Genomic DNA, 25,721 nt, shown 5'->3' on the forward strand with positions numbered 1-25,721 from the left:
AATGACCCTAAGCACACAGCCAAGACAATGCAGGAGTGGCTTCAGGACAAGTCTCAATTTCCTTGAGTGGCCCAGCCAGAGCCCCAATTTAACAGCTCTGGAGAGACCTGAAAATAGCTGTACAGCAACACTCCCCATCTAACCTGACAGAGCTTGATAGGATCTGCAGAGAAGAATGGGAGAAACTCCCCAAATACATGTGTCTCAAGCTTGTAGCATCATACCCAAGAATTTGGGATACTTATTTAAAAATGTGGTATTTCGCTTTATTTTTTATTTTATTTAATAAATTAGGAAACATTTCTAAAAACCTGTTTTTGCTTTGTTATTATGGGGTATTGATGGGGGAGGGACAATTTTAGAATAAGGCTGTAACGTAATACGTAACCGTAATCTTTGTATTTTGATTATCAGTAAAAAAAACTCAGCAGGCTTAACTTGCCGACTGCCATAAAATGCCACAAATTGTTTGTCTTTCACTGAAACAATGGAGAGGAACCAAAAGTATAAGTTTCAGGCAACTAGAATTCTTTGCAGTTTGGTTGTATTCATTTTTTTATTTGATCACCTACCCAAATGGGGCAAGCTCAGAACAGGCTCAACAATCTCAGAGCAGGCTCAACAATCTCAGAGCAGGCTCAACTTGTACGACTGCTCAGTTCACTTGCCCTAGGCAATAGGACAAGCCTTAGCCCTTTACACTCTTACCCTTACATGGGTTGAAAAAGGCAGATTTGGGCACTGATAAACACCTAAATTGGAACGCAGTGTCAGTACAGTAACATGCAATACATGATGTCAGAGTTGTGTCTCTTTGCTTCGCAGTGATCTATGGGTTTTGATTGACAGTCGTTGTGAAATTGAGCACCCCACGCGAAAAGTGACCCCCATCGCTCCTGCTAATTGGGCAACCTTTATAAATGTTTTCTTGTCTGAGTGAGGCAAATGCTGTAAATTAGGAGGACTATGGATTTTGAAAGATGAGACATTGAGGATTATAATAAATACTGCTTTGACTTCACATTTCCATATCATAAAACTCATGTCATATACAGTGTCAACGTTTGTGATCACAATGTTTGATATACAGTTACAAGATGACATTGCGTCATACCCTGGGTTGTTCTGAACAGAAAGAGCCTACGTTTGTCTATTGTGAAGAAAATATTCAGTGGCACACGCACTTGAATGCACTCATGACTAGGGCTGTTGACCGTATTACCGCCACACGGGCAGTCATGACTGCAATAAAAAATGTGTTAGTAGTACCCAACTCGCTAACAATCATCAGGTCACTAATGGCCTGGTATTCAGGACTCCATTGTCCCTCTATCCACTCCGACATCAACGCAAACGCATTCAAAAATCCCAAACATTTATCATCAAAACAGTATGTGCTTTTAAAACTCACTGTGATTGATCAATTTGAAGAAAGAAGGTTCAACAATAGGTTAAAACTGAGTTTAAAACATGGTCCTCGTGGATGATGTTTCAAAGCCTAACAGAACGAAATGGACAGATCTTTCTAAGGTGATAATTCAAAAACACCCGTATGCATATTAGAGATTATGCATAACCATAGGCATATATATATATATGAGCCCGAAAAAAATCCTGAATTAAAATAATGATTATGCCGTTATACAATACATAACCAACCGTTTAAAAAAAAACTGATTTAAGATATCTTTGGTACAGTTGGTTTAGCCTAAATTAAACTCATTCAGATTTATCCAACAATTATAGTGAATTTGTTTTAGATTTTGAATAGCCTAGTAATAGGACTTTTTTCCCCTTCACAATTACGACTGGCACATTACCTTTAGCTACAGAATATCTCACCACATCTCCTCTACTCTCTCCTTCATTCCTTTCTTCAGCACACAGAGAGAGGGGCTGTCAACAGCTTTTATTTTTCTTAAATTTAAACTAGGCAAGTCAGTTAAGAACAAATTATTATTTACAAATGATGGCCTACCAAACCATAGCCCGGACGACGCTGGGCCAACTGTGCGCCACCCTATGGGACTCCGAATCACGGCCGGTTGTGATACAGCCTGGAATCAAACCAGGGTCTGTAGTGACGCCTCTAGCACTGAGATGCAATGCCTTAGACCGCTGCGCCACTCGGGAGCTTAATGAAATATGTTTAGTTGTTCCCGAACAGATTTCACTTGGTTTCCCAAATTAAGCACTGGGTAGCTGCAGGAACAGGGTTGGAGAGCCCATGGCATACAGTGGAATATCACCTGTGGCACAGCAAAATTACCGGAGTAGCCTACTCAACATGAGCAAAAAACGCCCTGGCGGGAAAGTGGCCTCTATTCACCATTCCAGTCTTTTTTTTTCTCTTAACCGTTTGATAACGGGCCACATTAAATCAAAACTAATTTTATATATTAATAAAAACAAGATTAAATTGAGAAGTCTGATGGATGAAAATATGATCACTTGATGAGAGTGTGCATCCTGAGGCAAGGAACAGAGCGCAAGCCTTTTTGTTGTTGAGACTTTTAAATCATCAATAGCCTATAGGATGCATCATGCAGCCCATATATATATATATATATTTTGATTTCTAAGGCATTCCAAGGTGTCTATCATTCACTGAAGTTGCCAAATAACTAAGTCTAGCATATAGAACCTGTTTCAAATGATCACTTCATATGTGTGCACTCTCGCTCCAGAATGGGAAAATTATCCATTCTATTTCACTCAGTTCAATGATATTGTTCTTACTATAAAATCATATAATATAAAATAATGGCACAGGACTTATAAGCATATCTTGTCTGCTAAATGAACAAGCCTACAGCCTATGGCACGGTGCATCACCAGATTACAGTAGGCCAACTTAAATTCTGTTCCTCTGAAATACATTTCCATATCATAATGTTTCTTTAGACCTGCCTAAAATAAAGAATTAATTTAATTGGGATGGTGTATATTCAATAGATTCACTAGAATGTTTTAAATGTAGATGTTCCAAAGGTGCTCATCAGAGGCTTGTATGCAGCTTGTATGAGTGGTACTATCCATATTCATCTTAACTAACATTCAATTACCATGAGACCGGCAGCCTTTTGCATGACAATAACCGGCTGACAAAATGTAATGAACACCGCAACCCTACTCATGACTCCTTTCTACGCGCACCCAAAATGATGACTGACAATAGTAGATACTGCTCATTGGAGAGAGGGGAGAGCTTACCGCTGGTTCAGGTTTGGTCGTTTTACTGGGCTCCTCTGGATGTGGTCGGTGTTTTGACTCCTCTGACGCTCTGGCCTAAAAACACACACACACGGATCTCATAGAAACACGTGCTGCTACTGTTATGTTAAGGATTTAAAATGGGACAAAGCCATGGAATGACTGACATGCCCTACCTTTTTGTCCCCTTTCTCTGGCACTTTGGTCTTCTCCTCCCCCTGTTTGTGTCTGGTCCCTCTCACCTTCTCCCTTTCTCCCTTGTCTCGCCGTTTATCCCTGTCTCCATCTTCCTCCCTATATCGGTCTCTCGCTCTGTGTGTCTCCTTGTCTTTGCTCTTCTCTCCGCCTCTGTCCTTCTCCCTCTCCTTGTCTCGTTCCCCGTCTTTCTCTCTTCTCTTGTCTTTGTCCCTCTCTCGGTCCCGGCTCTTGTCCTTGTCGCGGTCTTTGGTCCGGTCTCGTTCGCGGGCCTTCTCCGACCGCTCTCCCTCGCGGTGGGGCTCCTTCTCCTTGTTGCCTCGCCTGTCCTCCTGCTCTTTGGGCTGGTCCGGGTCCTTCTTCTCCCGGCCTCCACCGATGCTGTGCTCTCGTATCTCCTTCCTCTCCTGGGGAGACACACACACACACACTTGCATTGTCACCATCCCCGCCAGCCTCAACACATTGTGGTAAAATAAACAGTCACAGCAGTATGGCCCCTGTATGACTAGTCTAGATGCAGTTAGAGGTTAAAGTTGAAAAGAGAAACTGGTTTTTGAATGACAGAAACTAGTGGTGACAGATATCCATAGAATTAGAATGGTCTGAGGGGATAAGTCTTGTCCACTCGATGAGTTCTAGGTGTCTGGTCTCACCTCTCGGTCTCTGTGGCGCTCTCGTCCCTCCCGGTTCTCCTTGTCCTGGGAACGGGAGGTGCTGGCCTTCCCTTTGGGGTCCAGCTTGTCCCCCATCAGCACCCGCTTCACTGCCTCCTCACTGGACAGCTAGGGACGACATGACACAGGGGACCGTCATGATCGTTAACTCACATTCTACCATACTGTGTGAATTTTCATGAAGTTTGTTTATTGGGATTTTAATTTTCTTTCCAGGTGATGTATTGTATGGGGAGTGCAGATTACTAGCACACAATCTTTATCCAGAACAACCTGCACACCGATCTGTCAATAATAAATTGAATTACATTTTTTAAAGACCTATGTAGCATACATATCTAGTTGAGTCAGCCATTCGAGTACAACAATACATCACTATTGAGGATTAAAAACACAAAGTCTACAGACTTATTTCCATTGTGGTCCTTGTTACAATCAATGCGGTGTATGCTAGCTACTCGATTAATCTACATGTGTATGAACAGTCTGCTACAATGAAACCTCAGGGAGGCATGGCAGAGTTCCCCTGAGCTCGAAGCCCTTTATTTACACTGGCTGGGTCCAATTAAAATGTACTAGAATGATCCTCTTCAGACCCAGGAGCTCCAATAGTGTGTGTAAACATGCATGACCTTTATCTGGATTACTCTGTTTTAATGTTGATGTGTGACATTTTTCCCCCCAGTGTGCATGTACGCCAGAAACGACCAAGGTATTTGCAGCAAGAATTAGCCCATCTTGTGTTCTTTACAATGTCTGGGAGAAGTGCCCTCTCCTGTCTATGTAAATTGTATTTGTTACAGTATGTTGCTTAGTCCCTTTAGTGGACCGTGTGTGTGTGTGTGTGTGTGTTGGTGTGTGTGTGTGTGTGTACATGAACATGGATCATTCCAAGCAGACAAACCTTGTTGAGGCAGCACTTGGCTATAGCCTGCAGCAGCTCATTGGTCTTCTCTGGCTCGTGGCCGGCTACGATGCGTGCCGGCTTGGCCGACAGGGGCTCGCCGCTCACCAGCATTACCACGTCCATGGCCTTCTGCAGGAACGCCATCTTAGCATCCTTATCCTGCAGGAGAAAGAGAGAGAGGTAGAAAGGGATTGAAAGGTCTTAAAGTTGTTGTTCCCAGTCCATCATCCAACGGGAATGTTTTTTCCCCCTCTGAGGTTAGCATAACAAAACCGCTGAGTAGGTCTGACGCAATTACCGTATAAAACGGCTGTTAAGGATGAAGGCAGTCATGAAAATAAACGTCAGAACGGTTTAAGAAAACTTTTTATAATAGAACGGGCTTGGAACCGCTAACCCTAGCAATTTGACTGGCAAACTAATGGGTACACTCGCAATGGCTGCCTGGTATTGTGACGCAATAATTTCCATGGTAATGTAGAATGTTCAATCAAATGATGGTAGCCCTTTACACTCCTACCCGTATACGGGTTGAAAATGCAGTGGGTGTGCAGTTACATGCTATACATGACGTCAGAGCTCAGCGTCTCCGCTTCACAGCTCTGTATGGATTTTGACAGACAGACCATCTGATTTTGAGCACCACTTGTGACAAGAAGCTTCCCGAATCCCTCCCGCTACCTGGGCAACTTTAGCACATTTTTTGTTTTCTGAGTGAGGGGAAAGGCTGTAAATTACGAGGACTCAGTATATTTTGAACGATGAGACGTCGAGGGTTATAATAAATACCGCTTTGATGTCATACAAGCAAGCCAAACACCTGCGAGTCCAAATGGGCAGTTCACAGCTCCATATCATAAAACTGATGTAATACTTTATACAGTGTCAAGGTTTATGATCACTATGCTTGATGTAGAGTTAGTCACAAGATACCCTGGGTTGTCCTGAACAGAATGAGCCCGTTTGTTGTACTGTGTAGAAAATTTGCTTCGGACCACACATCTAAATGCACTCATAACTCCATTCTATACACAAAACAAAACTACAAAATCGGCTTCTCTGAATTGCCTTGTGAAAGCCTAGCACTAAGATCATACTTTATAGTTTAGCTAGTTATTTTGGCAATAGAACAAGCTTTCAAATGAAGCCTGTTTTTTGGGATTGCATCAACAACAAGAGTAATTGTGTAAAGGTGGGTACACGGGGCTGTGTTCCAAACAACAACATAAAAAACGACAAGTGTGCTTGATCAAGTTCCTCAAAAGGTATATGAGAGCAAAAAAAATCATTAATAAATAAATAGATCACATTTTTACATTTAAAAAAAAAATCACCTTATAGTTGAAGACTCTTCTTTGAGTCATAAAAGTACATTGAAATGACTTAGGAACTGTGCACACTTTGGAGAGGAATGTGGCAACTTGGAAACACCACTTACACCTATCGATCACTCAAACCCGTGTCAATCTTTTGTCTTATGTTGCACCTACACCACATTTTTCAAGAACATTCTTATTATGTTACTGAAATCCAGATTTCATTATCAACAAATGCGGAAAAAAGTACTAAATGTAAATTGCACATAAAATCAACAGAGTAATGTTTGGATTTAGTCTTGTGAACTGTCCTCAGCTTGTAATCATTTCCCCATAAATCACCAAAATGCTCCCTTTTAATTGCTACCATGGTTAAGCATATGCATTTCATATTTCTTCTGTAAGAAATATTTCATTTTAGCCCAATCCATGTAGGGCAATTCCTACAGGTACGGGGTTAACTGATGTGGCTCATGCAATGGAATGTATTTTTTATAATGTCAGTTTAGTTGAAACAACAAATCACAGAACATGGGTATGCTTTCTGCTTTGGGTACACTCGCCAGTCCTCCCATTATGCCATCCTTGACTTGAATATGGGGACACCCGTTCTATGCATTCTATTCCTATGGCAGCAAAGTCTTTGCCCTTCAAATTGTTATTACAATTATAGTTAGGAGAAAAAAAAAGTGGGCGCTGCTCTCAGATCGGCTTTCTCAATTCAAATCTTTCCTTAACATTAGAATTATTTCATAACACTGATGACGGATCAGCTCCTAGAGAGAAAGCATTCAGATTTGGCACATCATTGTGCACGTCAGGCTACACATCATGAAATATATTGAGACAAATTCCAGACAGTAGCCTACAAATGAGCAAATAGAACTCGATTAAACATTAAATGTATTTCAATACTGTTTATAGTTTAATGTAGCCATCCTGGTTTTCATTTGAAGCATATTTTGTTTGTATATGTCGTTTGTTTGCATCAACTGCAAAGACATTGGCAACTTTGTATTTCTAGGCAACTTTGTGCTGAAGTTATATCGGCGGTCAGAGAGAGATGGATAAACCGTGTGTTCCTTTGTTTAGCATCTTCTGTGTATAAAGTGCTTCTAACGACACACTTCGGTGTTCTACGGGTGATCTGAGGCAGGCGTTAGATTACGAGCGTCCTGGTCCTGGCCAATTACCATGATTAAAAATTCCATGACCGCAACAGCCCTACTGCTGAGACTTGGTTCTTTACATCATTTTCTCAAGTGCGCCCTCCATTGATATCATTGTACACAAGACTACTGGAGAGTTCATGCAGACGTGTGTGTGTGAGAAACCGAACAATATGAAGTACCCCTTTCCACCATGTGCACTTGAGGGAAATCTCAACCTTTTCTAGTTACACACTGACGTACAACGGAACTATGGGTGTTACACTGTAGAGACAGCCTATTCCAAAACGGTGTCCTCATCTGTGATCTGTTCCCAGAAAGGCACAGTTGAGACTACAACCTAAGCTCCATGCCAACAGTGTAACATTACACTGGCCACTAAAGTAACCTGGGCTTAGTGATAACTGATATCAAGCAGGGTGCTCTGTTATCACCGTTCAGCCCCCGAGCTCTCCAGAACCTGGATTTCACAACACAGCTGACATTTAAAGGCTTGAGAGAAAGAGCAGTGGACGAGCCAGAGCAAAGAGTGTATCTTTCATAGAATTAGAAATAAGAATAGAAGAACGAACATGAACATTCTTAAGACAAATAAAGGTCAGCTATTTTGGTCAGGGAGTTGGTCAACCATGGTTTTCCAGTGCTGTGATAAATTCTTCAAATTCATAATTTTACATCTGCCCTGTACGTTTATTAGCTAGCTACCCAGAAAGTTTTATTTCAATAAATCTTTCTAAATAACTGCCAATACGCCAACATTTCATTCAAACACAGCCATACACTGGCTGAAATCAGTTGATGATAGGACTGATGATAAGTTGTAAATGCAACAAAAAAATGCAACAAAAAAAGGTTTTTATATAATAGCACTCACAGCTTTTCAAAATAATTTAGCTTCTGTTATCTTAGCTGACACGTAGTACAACAATATTACATTTCTACATATTCATAGGCAGGGGGCCTATTGCAACAATCTGTTCTGGAGTTTCACAAATAGCCTCCATCAAGTGATCAAATGGAGGAAATGTCTTACCTTCACATTGTCTGACTTCATCTCTGTCTCTACATAGAGTCCCTTCATGAAGCCAGTGGTCCGGATCACCTGTAGGAGAGAGGATAGAATGCTTTGCAGGGATTGACGTTAAGAGTTGGTCTATTGTCAGGGGCAAGTGAACTGAGCAGTCAGGCAAGTTGTGCCTGCTCTCAAGTTGTGCCAGGTTATTATTTTTAAACTCATATCCAGAAACACTCTTTCTGGTTGGTTCATCCCCATTGCTTAAGTGAAAGATGGCCAATTTATGGCAGCTGGACAAGTGGAGCCTGCTCAGTGGTTGCCCCGTTATGATTTTAAAGACAAATCCATTAGCCTAACACAGGGGCTATTTTTTTACTGCTACACTCAGAAGTGTAAGTTTTGGTCAACACAGTAGAGCGCTAGCCACTAGGCCTATGTCCTATTTTAACAAGCAGGAGTCAACTTCAATACAATTAGCTTAACTTAGATTCAGTGGGGGAAAACACTTGGATAATCAGTACAATGGAGTCACGCTTGCTAACACACTTAATCAAATATGTATGAGCATATACTGAAAGGTGAAACAAACTGAACTGAAGGAGGAGTTAGAAAGAGACAACATACTACCGATTGAAATGGGGTTAAAGAGTGTACTCAACTCAGCTGCTTGTGGGAAGAACACGTGGCCAAAAGCAACTAACCCTGAAATTACCTATGACCTCACACTGGCTCAGAGAGTGTGTTGTGTCCAGGTGATGTAGTTTTGTAAAGGCTGCTCTGCCTGGATATTCTTTGCTCTGCCTGGATATTCTTTGCTGAGCCTGGTATAGACTGTGGCACAGACCCAGCCACTAGCAAACCCCCTACCAGGGAAGCCTTTTGGGTCATTCCAGGGTTCTCCCCAAAGAATGTAAAACAAATATATATTGAATTTCTTTATTTTATTTATTTACAAACACTGAATTACTCTTGCCTGGCCCTCAACCCCGAGACTACGGCTTAGGACACAAACAAGTACAACAAGTCCTGCTACAACTTCTGCAGAGCCATCAAACAAGCAGAAGGACAATGTGACAGACTCAGAGCTAGAAAATTATATCACACACACACACGTGTGTGTATATATATATATATACACACACACACACACATCTAATACTTATTTTCCACCATAATTTGCAAATAAATTCATTAAAAATCCTACAATGTGATTTTCTGGATTTTGTTTTCTCATTTTGTCTGTCATAGTTGAAGTGTACCTATGATGAAAATTACAGGCCTCTCATCTTTTTAAGTGGGAGAACTTGCACAATTGGTGGCTGACAATACTTTTTTGCCCCACTGGGTATATATATATCATACACTGCAGTTGAGGAGCAATGGGAAAGTAATTCTGAAAGTTGACAAACTTGTAACCCCACTTTTGAGAAAACGGCCATTGAATATTTGGTACACCTACTGGTGAGCTCCTCTTTGTCTTCACCTATTCAGCAACCTTCACGCCCTCTTAAGCCTTAACCCCAGCCATCTCTTTAAAGGATTCACATGTGAGGTCATGTGCTAAACAGAGTGAGTAAGGTAGTGTAGTAAAAAGACAAAGACTTAAAAGACTAAAAGTGGTAAAAGTATTAGCCTACAATAACGAAAAACTCCAGGTTAAAATACACTTTATCTAGGCCTATATCCTAATCGGACTTTGGTGCAGGTAATGTTGTTCTTCACATTAGTGTCTCTGGTAAACACACACTATATCAAATAAATTCAAAGTTAATTTGTCACATGCACAAGATATAGGTGTAAACGATACAGTCAAATGGTTACTTGCATATTTGGATAGTAGCAATATCAAAACTAGAACATGTCTAGATACAAATATTTGATGATTATTAGATGATGCTTACCCAGACACTAGGGGTGTGCCGATTAGTTGGACAAAACGATTATTGTAAAGGATATGGGTCATTGTTTGGAAGTGATTATGATCAGAGTATTTTTGTAATTATCTGTGATCGGAAAAACAATGTTTTTTTGGTGCCAGCAAGCATGTTTCTCATGTGTCAGTCACAGAGTTTCTAAGCCATCCTGCACTGTCTGAGTCAGTCATGTGCGTAGTCTAAATAACTTGACTGGCTCGTTTGCCTGTCTGTAAAGAGAAGGGTGGCCTTTACGTTGATCCGGCTGCTCCGACTGGATACAGTGAAGCTGTATTTCTCTGTCCACTCACTTCATAATTTCACCCGATCACTTTTCCTTTTTTCTGTCTGATCATTCAGATTGCTCATACCTGCTACTATGATAAATCACATAGCGAGGACATTTGCTATTAAATGTGGAAATGGGTAGGGAAAAAAGATAACGCTAATGCGCATTCTGACTGAGTGACAGCAAACTTGGCAGCCCCCTGCAAATTGAGGACACACACACCCCTCCATGTGCTGCTTCTAATCTGCAGTTTTTTTGCAGTGAGAATGTGCAGGGAGGTATTTTGCCAACATCTATTTAGGCATATTAAAACACTTCTGTTTTATCTTATCACGAGTATCATCCAATCCGACGATACGATTATGACTATGAGTATGGCCATGTCAGCACAACCCTATCAGACACACTTGATGGGTCACTATTGATGAGCCCTCTAAGCTAAGTGGATGGATCACTATTGTCCAGACGTGTACACATGTTCCTGAAATACAATAGATAGCCAGGTGTGTCTGGTAGTGATTATGGCAAACTTGATGGGTCATGTAATCATCTGGCGAAGTAGAGTCTTTTGTTTAGACATGTAGCTAGCTAGCTAAACAATGAACCATAATCCCAACCCATACGACTAGCAATACAAACTGATTGTCATAGCTAGCCACCATGCATGAAATGCTGTAATAACTTTGTTCAGTGTTAGCTAGCTAGCTAACTAACTAACTAACATTATACTATAACTAGCAATGCAAATGGGTTTCTGAGATACAAATAATATTACTACACAGGTCATACACGTAACATTAGCGAGCCAGCAAGCTAATGTTCACTTGCTAGCTAACAGTATGCTTTAACTTGTAATGAAAACGACTGACAAAATTAGAACCGTATAATATCTGAAAATGTAGCTCGACTCTTACCCATATTCATGGATGAACGCTCAACAGCAGACTAGAACTCCTTTAACTCATTTTGTTTGTACAGCTTGTTTGGTCCGCATTGTGTCAAGTAGTAAGAGGGTAGAGAGAGGGTAGTAAGTTTTAAGTTCCTCGGCGTACACATCACAGACAAACTGAATTGGTCCACCCACACAGACAGCATTGTGAAGAAGGCGCAGCAGCGCCTCTTCAACCTCACGAGGCTGAAGAAATTCGGCTTGTCACCAAAAGCACTCACAAACTTCTACAGATGCACAATCGAGAGCATCCTGTCGGGCTGTATCACCGCCTGGTACGGCAACTGCTCCGCCCACAACCGTAAGGCTCTCCAGAGGGTAGTGAGGTCTGCACAACACATCACCGGGGGCAAACTACCTGTCCTCCAGGACACCTACACCACCCGATGTCACAGGAAGGCCATAAAGATCATCAAGGACAACAACCACCCGAGCCACTGCCTGTTCACCCCGCTATCATCCAGAAGGCGAGGTCAGTACAGGTGCATCAAAACTGGGACCGAGAGACTGAAAAACAGCTTCTATCTCAAGGCCATCAGACTGTTAAACAGCCACCACTAACATTGAGTGGCTGCTGCCAACACACTGACTCAACTCCAGCCACTTTAATAATGGGAATTGATGTAAAATATATCACTAGCCACTTTAAACACTGCTACTTAATATAATATTTACATACCCTACATTATTTATCTCATATGTATACACTGTACCCTATATCATCTACTGCATCTTTATGTAATACATGTATCACTAGCCACTTTAAACTATGCCACTTTGTTTACATACTCATCTCATATGTATATACTGTACTCGATACCATCTACTGCATCTTGCCTATGCCGCTCTGTACCATCACTCATTCATATATCTTTATGTACATATTCTTTATCCCTTTACACTTGTGTGTATAAGTAGTTTTGGAATTGTTAGCTAGATTACTCGTTGGTTATTACTGCATTGTCGGAACTAGAAGCACAAGCATTTCGCTACACTCGCATTAACATCTGCTAACCATGTGTATGTGACCAATAACATTTGATTAGATGTCACTCCAGATCACACTGACAGTGTGCAAAAAGTAGTCCATCACAACATTTTTGCACTGATCTTTGTCAACATTGCCTGCTAAATTCAGGGCAGCAATTTTGAGAGCAGTAGCAAAACTTTTGCAGTTCTCCATGGCTAATGTTATATCTTTCAAAAAAGCCGCAGTAGCAAGGATTATCTACACACACTGAGCAACTCGTGTTATAGACAGAAGCATGCTACATGGCAGACCAATCTGAATTCATCTCTCAGCATGTCCAGCCCATCCATTATCTCAGCCAATCATGGCTAGCGGGAAGGTTCCTGACTTTTTCCGTGGCTAAAGCAACTATGCTCATAATTAAACAATTGTATTCGTATTTACAGATGGCATACATGTTTGTTATTAAGGCACATGAAAATTCATATCTCATGCCATTCATATCTTCATGCCAGAAGGCATTTCTGCCCTCTCAAAAAGTTAAGATGGCTCTCCTGTGAAGTAGTGATGTGCGACATATGCCTAGCTTCCTGAAAACAGGTCACACATAGGAACAAGGTACACAGGCTCCAGTCCATTACGGATTACAAAGGAGGGGTAGATTTCGCGTCACTGGAACTAAGGGGCCTAGTATGAACCATGAATAACTGCCCCAGACCATTATTCCTCCTCCGCCAAACTTTACAGTTGGCACTATGCATTGGGGCAGATTTCATTCTCCTGGCATCCGCCAAACTCTGATTTTTCTGTCGGACTGCCAGATGGTGAAGTGTGACTCATCACTCCAGAGAACGGGTTTCCACTGCTCCAGAGCCCAATGGCGGCTAGCTTTACACCACTCCAGCAGACACTAGGAATTGCGCACGGTGATCTTAGACTTGTGTGCGGCCATGGAAATATACTTCATGAAGTTCCCGACAAAGAGTTTATAGTGCTGACGTTGCTTCCATGGACACTTTGGAACTTGGTAATGAGTGTTGCAAATGAGGACAGACGATTTTTACATGCTACGCGCTTCAGAACTTGGCAGCCCTGTTCTGTGAGCTTGTGTGGCCTACCACTTCACAGCTGAGCAGTTGTTGCTCCTAGACGTTTCCACACAATAACAGCACTTACAGTTGACTGGGCAGCTCTAGTAGGGCTGAAATTTGACAAACTGACTTGTTAAGGTGGCATCCTATGACAGTGTACGTTGAAAGTCACTGAGCTCATCGGTAAGGTCCTTCCACTGCCAATGTTTGTCTATAGAGATTCCGTGGCTGTGTGCTCGATTTTATACATCCGCCTGCCATGGGTGTGGCTGAAATGGCCAAATCCACTCATTTGAATGTCCACATACTTTTGTATATATAGTGCATTTAATTTTAACATGCTCATATGATTGTATAACCCCTGAAAATGTCATGTTGTCATTCTTGTCTTGAGATATTTGAGTTTGTTCATCTGAGTGCACCTGTCATTTTGGTGCCATTTTTTGGAAAAAGGCTTTGCCATTGATTTATGTGACCTTTTGACCCAGAATTCAGACACACAAATTGTAATCTCTCATCAATGGTAAGGCCTACTGACATGAAGCAAAGTGCACTATGCTTCTGACGGTATGTTGTATCATTTGGTATGTTCAGCTCTAAAAGTTGTGTTTATGTGAACCCCCTAACACCATACCTTAAGGAAAGGCAGTTCTATTCCAAACAAGCAATCCAGGTGCATTAAGAGAAACTCATTGACTGTCACCTAGAATAGAAGGTTGGGCCTCATTTCATAACACCCTCACAACACTTGTCCTGTGACAAAACGACCTGGCAGTTAGATGGCTAAAGTGAGCAAGTGCAGTGGCAGATATTTCATTTGTTTAATGAAGGAAATATTTTCAACTGCTTCATGAGTAAATAGCCAGCTAACATTAGCTAAACTCGCTAGCTAGTTTTTACAGGGGCTAATGTTAGTTAGATATAAAAATCATCCAAAAACCCATATAAGTTATGTAGCTAGCTACCTTTGTAACTAGCTACCTAGCTAACGTTAGCCAGTAAAGTAATCGCTCACCTCACTGAATATGTCGTGCAGGTATCGAAACGGCGGTTTGGTGAGCAGTTTTTCAGTAAGCGGCGGTTTCTTTATCACTTTCCCCAAAGTGTCTTGGGTCTTTTTGGCCACTGACGCGTTCATAGCAGTTGTTGGAATGATAATTTCCCCAAAACTATTGATAAAAAAATAGGAAAAAGACTGTTTCTCTACCAGCTCTCCTGTCGCTATGTCAATAGCGTCCAATCCCACAATGCATTATTCATCTGAAATGCGCCTGCGCGAAGCGTTCACGGTTGTCAAGTGCCGTTGGCTGAGTATAGCAACAACTAACAATGCAGTAAAATAACTTGACCAAAATTATGCAAATGTCATGGAAACGCATGGGGAAATATGCTGTGGGCGAAAGATCCGGAGCCTCCTCATTGCCCCAGAGCAAAATTGGACTACATTTAGGCTATTTGTATATGTGTATTTCACAATGTTGAGGTACAAATCGGAAGTATAATGCTTGTATGGATGTCAACCCCAATAACCTGTTTGTTCATGTAATCTTCACCAATCAACTGCATTACAGTTAAAAACGACTTCAATTGACTAAGTACAGCACACAGAATCACACAGTGACTTTTTCACTTAACCTAATCAGTGTTTCATCTAGAAATACCTTTTGTATAGTCATTGCCTTTCAAAACACAATGCTCACAATACTTTTCATATGATTCTCTTCTCATTTGTTTAAATACATTTGACCATCACTTAATCCAACTGTGCTTAATGGTTAATCACTTATCCATTTGGTAAACCTATAGATTTTAAACTGGCTTGTCTACTATGGATTTTGTGTGTTTGTAAAGTATAAACATCTAAATCACTTGTATGATACATGATAACCATACATAATGACTACTCAAAGGGGTGAACACTTGCAATTTCAACATGGAGCAGGATAGACAGCAAGGGAGAGGAAGAAATCAAAGAGCTCGTGGACAAGGGGCCCGTCAAAGAGTTCAAAGTGGTGGGCATGGGCACCGTCAAAGAGTTCAAAGTGGTGGGCATGGGCACCGTCAAAGAGTTCAAAGTGGTGGGCATGGGCACCGTCAAAGAGGTGGACATCAGAGAGAGGGAGGCAGACGGCAGGGAACTGTTGTGTCTAATGAAGTCTGGGCCATCGTCGTTGACCATGTGGTAAGCCGAGACCTTAGCGCGGCAGAGGCTGCCAGATTAGTTTCACCCCAATCCATGAAACACATTCACCTGGTGCCTTTTGAGAGAAACAACGACCGGATGAAACAACTGTGGGCTGAGTATGTTCAGGTACAGCACTATATACTGTATTACTGTTGCTATTGTGCTACTTCACAATATCATATTGGAACTATACTGTAAAAATAACTAAACAAAATATATTTTTAGAGGGTGACGGTGCTTGATGCTGCTGTGAACCATCACAAGTATATCTTTGTTGATGAAGCGGGCTTCAACCTGGCCACCACTCGGCAACTGCGAGCGGAACCTCATGTGCAACACATGGACAGGCTATTACTTGGATCCTACAGCGCTGTACACCTCATTGTGTTTCTCAATGAAATTGAGCAGGCCTGTCAAGGTGAAGGGGTCACCTATGTCATTGTGTGGGACAATGTCAGGTTCCAACATGCAGAGGTGGTTCAGGCATGGTTTTCAGCCCATCCCCGATTCGTGACCCTATACCTGACCCCATACTCTCCTTTCCTCAACCATATTGAGGAATTTCTTACAGCATGGCAGTGGAAGATAGCCATCCCCATGAGCGTGACACCCTCTTTCGGGCCATGGATGAGGCCCGTGACATCATCAATGCAGACCAATGTCAAACTTTGATTCGCTATGCCAAAAGTTTTTTCCCGTTTTTTGGGGCCAAATGATCCAAACAGGCTTGATGCAAATGAATGCGTGCTAAACGTTCTGTTTTATTTTCATTCATTTCATTTGTTTAATTTAATTTCTTACATTTGATTACAAACAGTACACCTATGTTTTTTTTTGGCATGAATGGGTTTTGGGGGGGATGTCTTCACTGATCACATCTTTGATTACACATTGGATAGATATTATGGAATTTATGGATTTTCTGTCAATTTTGTTGGGTTACGTAAGTCTATTGCCTAATATGAAAACTGTGTAATCTACTGTAATTTATAGTACTGTAGCATTTTACTTTCATAACTTTTAAGGGCAATTTGAAACGCGTATCTAGCATTGTTTGCTATTGGATTAACTGGTAGTTAAAACGACTAAATTGAAAAGATCCCATTATGTTGTGTTTTGGTGATTAAACCAATGTTCTCATTACATTTCACAAGAAACATACAGTGCCTTGCGAAAGTATTCGGCCCCCTTGAACTTTGCGACCTTTTGCCACATTTCAGGCTTCAAACATAAAGATATAAAACTGTATTTTTTTGTGAAGAATCAACAACAAGTGGGACACAATCATGAAGTGGAACGACATTTATTGGATATTTCAAAAAAATTTAACAATTCAAAAACTGAAAAATTGGCCGTGCAAAATTATTCAGCCCCTTTACTTTCAGTGCAGCAAACTCTCTCCAGAAGTTCAGTGAGGATCTCTGAATGATCCAATGTTGACCTAAATGACTAATGATGATAAATACAATCCACCTGTGTGTAATCAAGTCTCCGTATAAATGCACCTGCACTGTGATAGTCTCAGAGGTCCGTTAAAAGCGCAGAGAGCATCATGAAGAACAAGGAACACACCAGGCAGGTCCGAGATACTGCTGTGAAGAAGTTTAAAGCCGGATTTGGATACAAAAAGATTTCCCAAGCTTTAAACATCCCAAGGAGCACTGTGCAAGCGATACTATTGAAATGGAAGGAGTATCAGACCACTGCAAATCTACCAAGACCTGGCCGTCCCTCTAAACTTTCAGCTCATACAAGGAGAAGACTGATCTGAGATGCAGCCAAGAGGCCCATGATCACTCTGGATGAACTGCAGAGATCTACAGCTGAGGTGGGAGACTCTTTCCATAGGACAACAATCAGTCGTATATTGCACAAATCTTGCCTTTATGGAAGAGTGGCAAGAAGAAAGCCATTTCTTAAAGATATCCATAAAAAGTGTTGTATAAAGTTTGCCACAAGCCACCTGGGAGACACACCAAACATGTGGAAGAAGGTGCTCTGGTCAGATGAAACCAAAATTGAACTTTTTGGCAACAATGTAAAACGTTATGTTTGGCGTAAAAGCAACACAGCTTATCACCCTGAACACACCATCCCCACTGTCAAACATGGTGGTGGCAGCATCATGGTTTGGGCCTGCTTTTCTTCAGCAGGGACAGGGAAGATGGTTAAAATTGATGGGAAGATGGATGGAGCCAAATACAGGACCATTCTGGAAGAAAACCTAATGGAGTCTGCAAAAGACCTGAGACTGGGACGGAGATTTGTCTTCCAACAAGACAATGATCCAAAACATAAAGCAAAATCTACAATGGAATGGTTCAAAAATAAACATATCCAGGTGTTAGAATGGCCAAGTCAAAGTCCAGACCTGAATCCAATCGAGAATCTGTGGAAAGAACTGAAAACTGCTGTTCACAAATGCTCTCCATCCAACCTCACTGAGCTCGAGCTGTTTTGCAAGGAGGAATGGGAAAAAAATTCAGTCTCTCGATGTGCAAAACTGATAGAGACATACCCCAAGCGACTTACAGCTGTAATCGCAGCAAAAGGTGGCGCTACAAAGTATTAACTTAAGGGGGCTGAATAATTTTGCACGCCCAATTTTTCAGTTTTTGATTTGTTAAAAAAGTTTGAAATATCCAATAAATGTCGTTCCACTTCATGATTGTGTCCCACTTGTTGTTGATTCTTCACAAAAAAATACAGTTTTATATCTTTATGTTTGAAGCCTGAAATGTGGCAAAAGTTTGCAAAGTTCAAGGGGGCCGAATACTTTCGCAAGGCACTGTATATATTTGAATCAATGGTTGTGTGGTGAGCGATGTTAACTGTCCAAATGAGTGCATAATAACAGGTTTTGAAGACTGGCTGCGTTACAAATGTGACCAGTTTGGAGTTTTCCAATAAGAGTTGTGAAAATGTACCACATACGAGCTTCTGTAAGACACATATTCAGGATTCTGTTTGAGACACTCAAGTTGTAGGTTGATGGTCACTAGACTTGAAGCTGAATGTTATGGATTATTCTCACATCTGTGGATAGTGATTGACGCCAGACAGAAGGTTCAAGGACCGAGAACACACTGATTATTCACTGTTGTTTTTAGTGATGACATTCTGTGGAGACGTGTGATTCTGTAGCAGCTGACAAAGTCACTGACTTTTGTTTTGACTTCCTGCGAGCCTCTTGGTCTGGTGTTTACAGAACTTTTGGTCCTGTCTGATTAGGATAAAGGGCCTGTCTCCAAGAAGCCAGTTAGACATTTTATCTTCTTCTGTGCTGGGTTGTGTATCCCTGTTGCAAATTGTAATAAATTGGATAGGTTTTTGATTGACTTCAGCAACAACTTATCTCCTTTTGTGAAATTCCTATTACAGTACATTTGTGTGCTACAATTCATTTGCTTTGTTTCGTGTAATGCCAATCCCATACCTGTTTGGTAAGTCCTGTTGTCTATAAAAAGACCTGAAAATCAAAACCAAGTTACTGTCAGCTTGGACGTAGGCTCCAGACACTCCTCATACGCCTGTGCAATAGGTAAGATATTTATATTATTGGAAAACATTTCTCAGTTGAAACCTGTACTATTATTATGTTCACTTGGTGCAGCATTTGAATAATCTGGGTAGCGTATACGCCTATCGGTGTCAACATTCAGTAATGTTTAAAACCTTTATTTTCCCCCTGGCCATTTGGCCAAAGAAGAAGCAGACTGACAACCAAATAAATGGTTTGAAGTTGTGAATAAATTAACATTATCTACACTAACTCTAAAATGCAGTATACCGGTACAGGATTTTGTTTTAGCATTTAGAAACACTCTAGTCTAATTTACCTGTGTCATTATCAGGAAAAGGAATACTTTAAGGAAATGGGACACTTAAACAAACAAGTTTGGCCTGTTTTAGTAGGCATATACAGTAATTAGGCATATTCATTAGGAAATTGTGTAGAAATAGCAACAACAACAAAAATGCAAAGTTTTTAATGACACTTCACTTTATATGGGCAAGAGTGATAGACAATACACAAATGTATTAGATTGTTATGTGCCCTTTCACTGTGCCATTTAGGCTTTAAGTATTCTAACACATACATCATTGTAATTAAACCGGTCAATCCTGTTCTGACACACAGCCTGCAAAGTCTTCATTCATTGCTCCATTGTCAGATCCTAAATCAAGATCCTTGGCATGCAGAAATGATTTTGAGGTCTATAGTCTATAGACCGATAGTCGAAACAGGGTGGTGAAGATCTTACTCAATTGTCATAAGGAAGGTTTACTCTCATTGTGACTGACTGGTAAAATAAATGTAAACTGGCCAGTGCACCTGAGATTTGGTGCGAGATTTGGAGATTATTATGAAGTTGGCTTTTGCATAGGGCATTGTAGTTGAGAATCTGACCACCACTTTTGGTAAGGATTTTGATGAGATTTTATTTTGTATAGGGTACCATGTAAAAAATAAAATAAAATGTTTAACAGGTAGACTTGACTTTTCTCTCTCTCTCTCTCTCTCTCTCTCTCTCTTCTCTCTTTCTCTCTCAGAACTGGTGAACGCCATGTATCGGTGGTCTCTCTTTGCCTTGCTCTTTGTCACCTGCATGGAAGTGTCCATACAGAAGAAAACAAAGAAAGGCCCTCAAACTCTCTCAAGAGGTAAGACTTAACATATCTCACCTCCATTGGACTTTACTACTAAAAACAGCCCCTCATCCGCCATTACATTAACACCAAATTAAAGTCTGGTCCAATCTGGTCATTTGTAGCTCAGTTGGGTTCCATTCCCGTTACCAACCATATGTAAAATGTATGCACGCATGACAGTAAGGCATGTTTAGATAAAAGCATCTGCTAAGTGGCGTATATATTTTATTATATATTTTTTTTATTTTGCCTCAGGATGGGGGGATGACATTACTTGGGTCCAGACCTATGAGGAAGCCCTGATGACAATGACAGAAAGGTAAAACAAGACAGAGATATTAGTCAAAATACACAACAAGACATATCACATTGCAATTGTGTTTTTTGGTTAGTGGCGTACATTTGAAAATTAGAACAATCTTTCAAATGTCTGAGTGAAACATTTTATTATAGCTACACTATATATACAAAAGCATGTGGACAACCCTTCAAATGAGTGGACTCAGCTATTTCAGCCACACCCTTTGCTGACAGGTGTAAACAATTCATCAATCAAATGTATTTATAAAGCCCTTTTTACATCTGCCGATGTCACAAAGTGCTATACAGAAACCCAGCCTAAAACACCAAAGAGCAAGAAATGCAGATTTAGAAGCACGGTGGCTAGGAAAAACTCCCTAGAAAGGCAGGAACCTAGGAAGAAACCTAGAGAGGAACCACTCTCTGAGGGGTTGCCAGTCCTCTACTGGCTGTGCCGGGTGGAGATTATAACAGTACATGGTCAAGATGTTCAAATGTTCATAGATGACCAGCATGGTCAAATAATAATAATAACGGTGGTTGAAGAGGTCAGCACCTCAGGAGTAAATGTCAGTTGGCTTTTCATAGCTGATCATTCAGAGCTAGAGACAGCAGGTGTGGTAGAGAGAGACAGTCGAAAGCAGCAGCTCCGGGACGAGGTAGCACGTCCGGTGAACAGATCAGGGTTCCATAACCGCAGGCAGAACAATTGAAACTGGAGCTGCAGCATTACCAGGTGGACTGGGGACAGCAAGGAGTCATCAGGCCAGGTAGTCCTGAGGCATTAGCCTAGGGCTCAGGTCCTCCGAGAGAGAGAAAGAGAGAGAATTAGAGGGAGCATACTTAAATTCACACAGGACACAGGATAAGACAGGATAAATACTCCAGATATAACAGACTGACCCTAGCCCCCGGACACAAACTATTGTAGCATAATTACTGGCGGCTGAACCAGGAGGGGTCGGGAGACCCTGTGGCCCTGTCCAACTATACCCCCGGACAGGGCCAACCAGGCAGGATATAACCCCACCCACTTTGCCAAAGCACAGCCTAGAAAGATATCTTCAACCACCAACTTAATAACCTGAGACAAGGCTGAGTATAGCCCACGAAGATCTCCCCACAGCACGAACCCGAGGGGGGCGCCAACCCGGACAGGAAGATCACGTCAGTGAGTCAACCCACTCAAGTGACGCACCCTGGGGCGGCAGGTAGCCTAGTGGTTAGAGCGTTGGACTAGCAACCGAAAGGTTGCAAGGATCGAATCCCCGAGCTGATAAGGTACAAATCTGCCGTTCTGCCCCTGAACAAGGCAGTTAACCCACTGTTCCTAGGCCGTCATTGAAAATAAGAATTTGTTCTTAACTGACTTGCCTAGTTAAATAAAGGTACAATTAAAATAAATTTAAAAACTCTTTAAGGACTGCAGCCCCTGTAATACCCCATCAAACACCTTTTGAGAGAAATTGGAATGCCGACTGCAAGCCAGGCCTAATCACCCAACATCAGTTCCTGGCCTCACAAATGCTCTTGTGGCTGAATGGAAGCAAGTCCCCACAGCAAAGTTCCTTCATCTAGTGGAAAGCCTTTCTAGAAGTGTGGAGGCTTTTATAGCAGCAAAGGTGGGACCAGCTCCATATTAATGCCCATGATTTTGGAATGAGATCGACAAGCAGGCGTCCACTTACTTTTGGTCATGTAGTGTATCTGCTTATGTCACAGTCCTATCCTCACAATGATTATGTCACTATGCCCCGTTAATTCAATGACCCCCAGAGAAACAAATCAAATTGAAACTGAAATCCTCATATTTACTCAGTGGTCTGAATCCCAAATGGCACCCTGTTCCCTACAAAGTGCACTACGTTTGACCAGAGTCCTATCAAATGTAGTACACTGAATAGGGACTAGAATGCCATTTGGTACTGGCACAACCTATGTGCTCTCATATATCCTTAATGACACTCAGACCTTGGGTTTGCTATACTCCCAGAGACATTCTTTGCTTCTCTGTCAGCACATCCGCCCACCACCTATTCTGCAGTGGAATGTGTTCATCTTTTGACCGTGTCCTCGTGTTCCAACAGTAAGAAGCCCCTGATGGTCATTCATCACATGGAGGATTGTCCTCATAGTCAAGGTGATAACTGCTGTGCTTTTATACTCACACATTCTTCATCTAACCCCAGTGGGCCCCCAAACCAAGGTCTTTTGTTGCCTTACAATTCATTCTGGTCTCTTTGTATCAACATTTAATTGTATTCTCGACATGATCATTTGTAAGGGCTTGAATGACAAAAAGGAGTTGCAATGCATATACAAGTTCCACTTTATGAGGATAGTGTCAAGGTTGAAGGTGGGGTTCTCACTAACTGTCCTTCTGTCACGGCTCTTTGACAGCTCTGAAGAAGGCATTTGCTGCTGATAAAGCCATACAGGAACTTGCCCAAGAGGATTTTGTCATGCTCAATTTGATAGTAATTCTCTTTTTAATGCTTTTTCAACATGTTCTCATTGGAAGCAATGCAATTTTATGGTTATAACCATGTTCCAATCACAGGTAAAACATTGAATCATGCGTTTCATGATTTCCTTACCTGTAGATACATGTTAGATATTAAATGTTAAGGTGAGATGATAGATGTTGATTATTATAAATGTATGTTTTAATGTAATTTGTATATATTTTTCAGCATGAGACTACAGACTCCAATCTGGCACCAGATGGCCACTACGTTCCAAGAATTCTCTTTGTTGGTGGGTCTTTCTTCTACCATGTCATCTGAGGACATCTCTCAATTAGGAAATAAATCCCCATTCATTCTGAATCCCCAGTACATCCCTCTAATGCTTGCCGTGAGATGCTTGATGTGACTGTATTCAGTGCCTCGTATAACTTTACTTTTAATTAGCCATTAGCCGAATAACAATCAGACAACATACATTTTTGATTAAGGGATCAATCTAATGTATGAGTCGCCATAGTGTTAGAAATGGAATAGTATGAGTAAAGCATTACAGTCTAGTTATTCGTGCACCCATAATGATGTGTTCTGGTTGAAAGGAACGTGTGGCTGCAGACATTCTCTAACACCCAACCCTGTCTGGAATGTATAACTTCTGCTTTGAAGCTTTGGCATAGTGCTCCTCCAAAATTGATAACTGTCTCAGCAACCCCCCTCTCACACACACAAACACACACACCTTTTTTTCTACAGATCCATCCATGACTGTGCGTGCTGAGCTTGTTGGGAAGTACAGTAACCACATGTTCACCTACAAGCCGAGCGACATCCCGTACCGTGAGTGTACCGCTTCTTCTCTTCATCCCTAATGAGGTCCTATGAGATTCAGTTATCCTCCTGTTACGTGCTTAACACACACACCCACATGCCCCAACTTTTTTTTCTTCTTCTTCCATGAACACAAACTGAACTTACTTATTAATAGGTTCTACTCTTTCTTCCTCCACCTCATCCACTAACTATTTGGGACAGAGAGTTGGGAGATGCAACCACAAAATAATGAGAATGCTTCAAGGATAGTTCTTAGCTGGAGAAACGGTGGGCGGGTGAGGGGGTGGGTGAATACTATATGAAAGTTTTACTGGAAGAGTGTTTCGAAGTTTTCTGACAAAATTGCTGAAATAGGAAAGAGTGTGATAAGGGCAAATCCAGGCGTCAGTTGCTCAAATTAAAATCTGAAAAGTGAAGGCATGATTATTATTATTATTATTAGTCAAGAAATTAAGCAAATTATTACTGTAATTGCTGCAAGTTTAAAATAATGAATTGTTTGGTCTATCTAGACTACTAACAGAATTTGTAAAGCAAGGTTGGGGTCGGGGCCATTTCAATTCAGTCAATTCTTGAATTGCATTCCCATTCTCTTCATGACTTGAAATGGAATTGAACCCTTCCCTGGTGAATGGATTTTTGCTCAAGCTTCTTGTCTATTGTGCCCCTTTCTCCACAGTGGCCGAGAACATGAAGAAAGCCAAGCGTCTACTGCACACTGAACTGTAACCTCACAGCCTTTTCAATAATGTACCCATAATCTACTGGGTTCCTCCCTGTTCCAGAGGGGTTCACTGAGTCTTGGACATTATTATGTTTACACAGAATGTATGCAATGGACAAATCAATAAAGATGAATGACAGTGTGCATTGAATTTGTTGATCTTCATTGACTCCAAATGCTAAAACAGGAGAAGAAAATGTATTTAACTAAGTTATATGGGCATTCTCTGTGAGGGATGTTGACATGACTTTGCTATACATTTTTTGCAGACTGTAAGAGGATACACAAATATTTGTACAAATATCAGACTTCTATCTGCTCAGTGCTTAATACATTTATAATGAAGGTATGTATACAAAAAAAACACTGTACTCTATTCGGTGTATCTCAGTCCCCCTGCACATAAGTCAGGGTTTCTCAAAGTGGGGTCCATCTGTGGCCAGATCCTAAAATATATATATGGGATAAACTCTCCAAATATAGGTGTGCCAAGCTTGTAGCGTAATACCCCAAAAGATTAGAGGCTGTAATCACTGCCAAAGGTGCTTCAACAATGTACTGAGTGAAGGGTCTGAATACCTATGTAAATGTACTATTTCAGTTGTTTTAAAAAATATATACATTTAAAAACATTTCTAAAAACTAGTTTTTGCTTTGTCATTATGGGGTATGTTGTGTGTGGATGAGGATTTTTATTTATTTAATCAATTTTAGAATAAGGCTGTAATGTAACAAAATGTGAAAAAAGTCAAGGGGCCTGAAAGAAACTCTTCTGAAACTCGTCAGTCTATACTTGTTCTGAGAAACGAAGGCTATTCCATGTGAGAAATTGCCAATAAACTGAAGATCTAATACAACG

At 41.1% G+C, this 25,721-nt stretch overlaps 2 protein-coding genes across 4 annotated transcripts in view; one reads left to right on the top strand and one right to left on the bottom strand.

Moving 5' to 3' along the window:
- The window catches only part of traf3ip1 (TNF receptor-associated factor 3 interacting protein 1), a 48,504-nt gene extending 33,548 nt beyond the window's left edge, over positions 1–14,956 (bottom strand). For 2 of the 3 annotated variants that reach the window (XM_029670395.2, XM_029670312.2), the window contains exons 1-6: positions 14,720–14,956; positions 8,511–8,579; positions 4,990–5,151; positions 4,065–4,193; positions 3,390–3,815; positions 3,214–3,288 (exon numbers count right to left, since the gene is read on the bottom strand). In XM_029670395.2, the coding sequence (XP_029526255.1) occupies positions 3,214–3,288; positions 3,390–3,815; positions 4,065–4,193; positions 4,990–5,151; positions 8,511–8,579; positions 14,720–14,842 (984 nt within the window). In that variant the 5' untranslated portion in view covers positions 14,843–14,956. The remainder of the gene's footprint in view (positions 1–3,213; positions 3,289–3,389; positions 3,816–4,064; positions 4,194–4,989; positions 5,152–8,510; positions 8,580–14,719) is intronic. The other variant, XM_029670490.2, reaches the window with a different exon arrangement.
- Positions 14,957–19,341: 4,385 nt separating this feature from the next.
- Positions 19,342–25,006, top strand: agr1 (anterior gradient 1). The gene is made up of 8 exons (XM_029670609.2): positions 19,342–19,430; positions 20,444–20,554; positions 20,798–20,861; positions 22,930–22,982; positions 23,243–23,319; positions 23,536–23,599; positions 24,061–24,144; positions 24,818–25,006. Exons 2-8 carry the CDS (start codon positions 20,458–20,460, stop codon positions 24,865–24,867), a joined length of 489 nt encoding a protein of 162 aa, XP_029526469.1. The 5' UTR covers positions 19,342–19,430; positions 20,444–20,457; the 3' UTR covers positions 24,868–25,006.
- The last annotated feature ends 715 nt before the right edge of the window (positions 25,007–25,721 follow it).

The sequence above is a fragment of the Oncorhynchus nerka genome, linkage group LG1, assembly GCF_034236695.1.
Source record: "Oncorhynchus nerka isolate Pitt River linkage group LG1, Oner_Uvic_2.0, whole genome shotgun sequence".
Lineage (NCBI taxonomy): Eukaryota > Metazoa > Chordata > Actinopteri > Salmoniformes > Salmonidae > Oncorhynchus > Oncorhynchus nerka.